This window comes from Ictalurus punctatus, chromosome 9, assembly GCF_001660625.3.
Source record: "Ictalurus punctatus breed USDA103 chromosome 9, Coco_2.0, whole genome shotgun sequence".
Taxonomy (NCBI): domain Eukaryota; kingdom Metazoa; phylum Chordata; class Actinopteri; order Siluriformes; family Ictaluridae; genus Ictalurus; species Ictalurus punctatus.
Window position 1 is genome coordinate 10258750 of NC_030424.2, and position 7493 is coordinate 10266242.

Here is a 7493-nt window from a genome sequence, read left to right on the forward strand (position 1 = left end):
AGTCAAACTGGCTAATAACTATAAGAACTCAATAATAAATATACATAACTTTGATAACAGTGGGTTGTGATTACTACCACTGTAGCAACAAATAAATAAATCACATAACACCTGGTTATGCTTCTTGGGCCCCTGGGATCCCCAGACACCACTTTGAGAACTGCTGGCTTAAATCACCTTATTATTATTATTATTTTTTATCAATATAGAAAATATTGCTTAAAAGAAGCTGTGTGATTTAAATAGTGTAGTCCTGATTGCTTGGTTAAGCTCTTAAAATCTCAGGAACCAGTCAGTACTCTTCTGACGTTCATAAATACATGATGTTGCTATTAGTTCCATTGTAGTAGCTAATAATATGCTTTAAGATGAACAACTCAATAATTACCTAGGACTTCAACAAAAACTTCATCAAGTTAATATATGTTTCCATAGAACTGGTGCATTGAAAAGAAAGAAAGAAAAAAAAAAGAAGAAGAAAAAAAAGACACTGCTGGCCAGTTGTTTATTTCCCTTAGTTTTATGTGTGTAAACAGGAAGCTGAAGTGCTCTGTGCAGTGATATCATATTGCAGGGTTTGCTAAAGATGTCCCAGCATTCTGGAGTCAAGTTCTTATGTTGTAGAAGCTTTTTTTAACCACACGGGGGCAGTAGACTTTCAACTCAGTTTTTAATCTGGTTGCGTACCTCAAGCTAAACGTACACTAACATATATTTAATGCTGCATCATTTATCCAAATCCCCCTTTTTTATATGGGAGGCTCTATGATGTATTTGCATAATTATGTTTGCCAGGGCTGCAATGACAGTGCATAATTTTTGTCCTAAAATATATGCCATATTAATGCATGAGCTACACCCCACCCCACCGCCCCCCCACCCCCAAAACTGTTGTGTGCTACTTTGCATATCACCTCATCCACTCTTTATGTCTAACTTTTTAACACTCAACAACCAGCTTTGCACTAGGCACTTAACTAAAGTTAACTGATGCCCAGAAACAACATGTCAACAACTTTGCTGCATGTTAAGTGTATTTAATTGCTATACTGACTTTATAGAAAGCTTTATTTTCAGATGAAATCCTTTATGGCACTTTTCCAGCTGTGTAAAATAAATGGATTATTAATAAACCTTTACATGGGCAGGCACTAAGGTTGAGCCTATGCAGTAAGGTTTAACCCCTTATTCATAATCCGGTTGTTCATATTAAAGCATATTACTCAGTGAAATTACAGTGGAACTAATAGGGAAGATGTGTAGTTATGAGAGTGGGTGAATGTATTGTGGGGATGTGAATATACTGTATTCATGGCTTAATATACAGTATATTGTGCAGAGGTTGTGTCATAAATGTATTGTTACAAATAAAGTACCAGCTTCTTTAACTTCTCTAACACTACAAAAAACAAAACAAAAAACCCCACAAAATTCACTTTGGGTGAGCAGAAATAGTTGACATGTGCCTGTTAATCTAGGGCTAAGATTTAATCATTCGGATTTATTGTTGATCCGAGTAAGACATGGAATCCAGAATAAGACATGGAATGGATTGGTGGATAGATTTGGACTGTGATTTGCTGTGCTTAATTGTACAGGTTGAGTGAGGAGCAGATTGCCACGGTGTGTGAGGCTGTCCTGCAGGCACTGGCTTATCTCCACTCGCAAGGCGTCATTCATCGAGACATCAAAAGTGACTCCATCCTGCTGTCCTTGGATGGAAGGGTAAGATCCACTTTACCTCACACTTCTTTCGCCTCTCTCAATCTCTTCCTCCATTCCTTTGTGTTCTGAATGCATATTTTAGCTGTGTGATGGGCCACTTTATGGATTAAAATGAGTTTAGCATGTAGCTGGTGTGAACCACAATGTTCTTTTTTTTCCTTTTCAGATTAAACTGTCCGACTTTGGCTTTTGTGCTCAGATCAGCAAAGATATTCCTAAAAGGAAATCACTGGTAGGGACACCATATTGGATGGCCCCTGAAGTTATATCAAAGTCACCATATGGCACTGAGGTAAAGAATGGCAATGCATCATCATACAACGGTTAAATTAATATGACCTTAATATCTTCACATGCAGTATACTATTTCACCATTTTGTTACTATTGTACTCAATGTATTAAAAATTTTAAGTAGATTTTCTTTTGCCTGAAACATACTAAAAACCATGCTAATAGACACATGGACATGTCAAACACCACTTAAAACAAACACACACACACACACACACACACACACACACACACACACACATATATATATATATATATATATATATATATATATATATATATATATATATATATATATATATATATATATATATATATGTTTCAAATGAGTGTGGTGTGAAATTGGATCCCAGGTGGATGTGTGGTCTATGGGCATCATGGTGGTAGAGATGGTAGACGGAGAGCCTCCTTACTTCAGTGAAACCCCAGTTGTGGCCATGAAGCGGCTGAGAGATGAGCCACCGCCCACTATACGGAACATTCAGCAGGTACCTACATTCCACTCCTGCGTAGCAATATTCAAAACAACTTGTCTCCTCCAGCCATGGCTTACAAAATACGTAGTATTGTGAACAGCCTGCACTGTTATACCTTACTCATCCTGCTCTCGATCCTTCCCTTCCCAGGTGTCTCCGATGTTAAAAGACTTCTTGGACCGCATGCTGACCAGAGACCCGGTGGAGCGTGCTAGCGCCACGGACCTCCTTGAGCACCCGTTCCTACTTCAGAGCAGCTCTCCACAGTGCCTCGTTCCCCTTGTCGAGCAGTACCGCAAGCGCATGTCCCGCTGCTGAGTCCCCTATTCTTCCTGTCTCTCTCTCCTCTACACTACACGCCATCGTAGGCTTTTGGCTAGAGGCTCCCAGGGCTCCAGGTCTGAACGTCCTGGGCGCAAAGAAGTGATCTGATACACAGTACAGCTTCTATAGACTCATGAAAAACGAGCACTTGTTGTCCTCATGCAAGCAGGATGACCATGGCTAATGTAGATGGAGTGTTAATAAATTGCACCATGGGCCAAAGACCCATTATCTTTGTCCTGAGGACCTTACCCTGGGGACAACTGGTGCTTAATTGGCAGCCTAAACGCTAAGACCGTGTTCATGTTCAACACAAATGAGTTACTCACTTATGTTTAAGCAAAGAATGTCTCATGATGCTTGATGGCCTGATCAGGTCAGTATTTTGCCAGTATTCTTAGCACAGAGAGACTACTGCACCTTGTCCAGGATTTGCATGCCAGTAGGCCAAATTTAAGCTAGAAATGACTTGAAACAGAGCTTAGAACATTGTCACTGACTATTGTTCAGCTACTGTGGTGGCGACTGTTTTTAATGAGCCATTGGAACCAACTGTATATCCTACTGATTTAGCTATTTATTATTACGTTGTTTATTTGAATTTTTTTTCAATGGACTAAACCATCTTGCTTTTCGGAAGGGGGTTCTGAATCATTTGGAAAACGTGTACACTGTAAATACTGCTCCTAAGCTCCACAGGTTGATTTTTAAAAGAGTAACTGAAGAAGGAATAATGTGTACATATAATCATGTTGAGTCAATACTGTATTTGCATTCTGATCATTATTACTGAGTGAAAAAGGTACATATGAAATAAGTCATCTGGCTTCGGCGTGTTTGTTTACAGTGTGTGTGTGTGTGAGAGAGAGAGAGTGAGTGAGTGAATGAGAGTGTATGTTTACACTTAGGATGTGATATTCATGTTGGCATTTTCGCATCCAACCTGTCGTACTGTGACTTATTTTCTTAACAGTTTGTGGAGTTTTCAGTGGGAGTGTGTGAACGTATGTGTGCTGCTATGGATTTTGGAAGATTGTGATTATGTTTGTAGAAGTAAAGCACACTGGATGGTACATGCTGAATGGTTTCTCACCAGCTGTGTACATTCTGTACATCATCAAATTTCTTGAACAATTCAGCTTATTTCATTGTGGTTTTATTTATGTCAGTTGATCATGATGAGAGAAACATTAATTATTTTTTTTTCTAAACAAATAAAGGATGCATATTAAATATTCAGGGATGGTGCAGTTTTTTTTCCACACAGACACAGACACACACAAATTTTTCAGTTAAAATTTCTTTAAATTTATTTAAAGAATATAAATGATTGACATTCACAATATGCATAGTGAAATAGGTAAAATTACACCAGACCACAGCTATGGTGCAAACATTTGTTCCAGATGAATGTAAATTAGGATTTCATTTCACATAGAATATTTCTCTCATCTGTACACAAATTGAATATATACTGTACTTTTATAGTATACATACATTATATATACAAACCTGTCTGAGACATGAATATCAACAGATTTCGTTACATGTGTTCAACTGTCTAAAGCTTGTGGATGTATAGTAGAGAATATACAGAGGAATATTTTAAACTGACTAATTATGAAGCGCAATATGACAGTTTTACAAAAACCTGTGCCTGACTCCTGAAGTGCAAATAACACATGTACATAATCAAAGACAATGCATTTAAGTATTATATAGCACATTTACTTGCTTTAGAAATTAATTTTAATCATTGTCTGTTTATTTACAGTGGCGTGTCTGGGAGGAAAGTTTCACCAAGGCTGTAACAGTTCTGGGAGAAAAGAAACTAGTGATGATCCAAACTGCTTTTTATCAGAAAACCAACAACAACAACAACAACAACAACAACAACAACAACAACAACAAAATAACAGCAAGTTGCTTTACTCTGCAACTACAATTTAATCTAGTGTTGTTCATGGTGGTGTTTGACAAAGCAGCTTGAGACAAGTGAAATCCCTGCCCTGTGTTCCAAAATGACAGTAACTAATGCCTTTGGAGAAGTAAATCTAGCCCTGAGAGTCGACTCTACGATGCCAGGCGCTGGGAATTGAGATTCGACTCCGAAACTTAGGAGTCAAGTCCGTACAAAGAAACTGATTCGGCTCATGTTCGCGTAAAGTGAAAAGACAAAACAAAACAGTTGATTCGGTTTCTTGTTAAAAGCACTTAATTAATATTGAACCCACATTTATATTTCCACAATATCTGCTTTTCCTGTGGTTTAGTTTCTGGATCGAGAGAATGATTGTAAGGAATCGACTCCATCGATTCCCAACTTCGAGAATCATAATAATGGTAATGATGATGATAAATATAGATTAAGCTCTGCTGACTGGAGGACTGCCTTCAAATTCGCACCTGACGCCGCTGATGCTATCAACGCTGGGCTGACTATTTACCAATTTATGTGTGTATGAAAGGGGAAATGTCTCTGATCGAGCAATCTTGCCTTTGTTTGACGTCGCGCCGGACTGAGCATCTCTAACCAGTCCCATGAACTCAGGAGCTGTGAAGCGCCGCAGTAACCTGGTCCCGAAGCCCGGCGGCCGGATTTTCATTCTTTCCCGAGGCGCCTCGTCCCGACTGAAGAGCAGTTTATTCGCTCTTTCGTTCTTGACAACGCCCCCGCGCTTTAGCGAGCTTTTCTTCTTTTCAGAGTAGTCGCTGTTTCGTTGTTCAGTAGTAACCCGAGAGACTCCGTTCATTTGTTGGAACCCCGCTCTGTCCACGTCGCTCTTCTTCGCGGAAGTGTTGCCATGGCAGTAGAATTTCGGCACGAGAGGTCTCGCGTCTGGAAGAGAAGCTCTTTTTAATTGGCTGATAGGCTGCGTGACGTCACGCGTCTCGCCCTGGTATGACTGTTTTCGTCCCGTCTTTAGGTCCAGGTTGAATGACTTTGCTTCTTTTCCCCACTGGGGCGGATTTTCTCTCGTCTCATGGTGGTCCACCTTCTGGCAGCGCTCTGAGACCAAGGTGTTTTTTCTCACAAAGCCGGCTTCTCTAGAGTACTGAAACTGTTTCGAGCTGAACAGGACATGTTGCTCCTTCTCAGTCAAACGGCTCTCTGGAAACCTGGTTAAACTTTGGTAACCGCTTGAGTTGGTTCTTTCAGGGGACTGCTGCTGACTGAATCGTCTCTTTAGGTCTTTGCCGTCACTGATCAGCATCTGCCTGTGAAACAAAGATGGCAGTGTCTCTTCGTTCTTGCTGTGACACGGCTTTGAGAATTTTTCCAGAATTTGCTTAGGGAGTCGATTAGGCCAGGGAACTGCATGCGATCCACTTCTGATTTCTTGAGTTTGCTCGTTGCTGCTTACTGCCTTCTTCACTGCAATGCTGAGCACCTGAACGCAATTGGCATGTCCCAAATTTTCAGCTACCTGGATGGCAGTGTGGCCGGCATGATTAGAGTGGTCCAGTCTTAATCCAAGCCTCTTGAAAGCCCGAATGAGAAAATCCAGGATCTGGCTGTGTCCTCCATAGGCAGCGTACATCAGGGCGCTATTGCCCCAGGTGTCATTGAGCTCAGGGTTGGCGTTGAACTGCACCAGGAGCTTGACAGCATCTAGGTGGCCAAGTTCACAGGCCAAACTGAGGGCGGTGCGACCGTTCTCGTCCTTGGTGTTCACGTCGGCACCTTTCTCCAGGAGCAGCTGTGTAAACTTGGACCTGGTGCTGTGCTCCTGCAGGCACACGGCACACATAAGTGGTGTGCGGCTGCTCTCGTTCTTTGAGTTGATGATGCGGCAGTCCAGTGCATCAAGCACAAAGCGGGCCAGGTGCACCTTGCCATTATTCATGGCCTCCAAGAAGGTTTTGGTGCCAGAGCCCTGGCACAGGTCCTTTGGCCTCAGCATAGTGGAGTGCCTCTTCTCTGGGAGAAGTCTCACAGGTGCTGCAGTGTTTGTGTGTGTGTGTGTGTGTGTGTGTGTGTGTGTGGTTCAGCACTGTCTCAGTTTTCTAGATGGCTTCAGAGTTTCTGTGTCTCAGTCAGGGACTGTCAGCCGCTTTATATGTCCCTCACTCTGTGTGCCCGCCCCACGTTGCCACGGCAACTGCCATTTGAGGCCAAGCGCTGTTATAGCATCCATTCAGAATCTCACCCTCTCCTCTCAGGCAGGAGAGGCGAACTGTTTTGAAAGGCGTAATAACTTTAGAAAAAATATCACTGCCCTTTAGTTTAAACTTGTGGGTTTGTATCAAGGACTAATGGACTCCTCCTCATCTTGAAGAAGATGTAAATTTAGTATATCATGAATGTACCATTACTTGAACTTGCCATGAATTTGAAACCACTCATGGTTTAAGGACAAGGGGATAGTGAGTCATGGTTTTCAAGAACCAACGCACATCAAATAAAATGAATATCACATGCTTCCAATCCATGCTGATATTACTCATCCATTTCAACCACATTTTAGAAATGGTCCTACAGACACTTATTTCAGTTTTTCCTTTTTAGAAATTCCAGCAATTGTGTGAGGACAAATACATATACAGTAACAATGTATATTACACTAACTATTGATATTTGTTTGTTAGAAAGTCCTGCTCATTACACCAGCATTTTTTTTCATTTGGAACTACAAAGGCAATATTAATCCACTTGATTTAATGGGCTCCTACTC

General features: G+C 41.1%; 2 protein-coding genes across 2 annotated transcripts in view; one reads left to right on the forward strand and one right to left on the reverse strand.

Annotated features, from left to right (window-relative positions):
- LOC108269614 (serine/threonine-protein kinase PAK 6) overlaps positions 1 to 4052 on the forward strand; it is a 26157-nt gene extending 22105 nt beyond the window's left edge. The window contains exons 6-9 of the mRNA XM_017475569.3: positions 1599 to 1725; positions 1892 to 2017; positions 2371 to 2505; positions 2644 to 4052. Coding sequence (XP_017331058.1) covers positions 1599 to 1725; positions 1892 to 2017; positions 2371 to 2505; positions 2644 to 2811 — 556 coding nt within the window. The 3' untranslated portion in view covers positions 2812 to 4052. The remainder of the gene's footprint in view (positions 1 to 1598; positions 1726 to 1891; positions 2018 to 2370; positions 2506 to 2643) is intronic.
- On the reverse strand, positions 4046 to 6841 carry LOC128633596 (ankyrin repeat domain-containing protein 63). Its single transcript, XM_053682839.1, has one exon. It carries the CDS (start codon positions 6720 to 6722, stop codon positions 5184 to 5186), a length of 1539 nt encoding a protein of 512 aa, XP_053538814.1. The 5' UTR covers positions 6723 to 6841; the 3' UTR covers positions 4046 to 5183.
- Between the last annotated feature and the right edge of the window lie 652 nt (positions 6842 to 7493).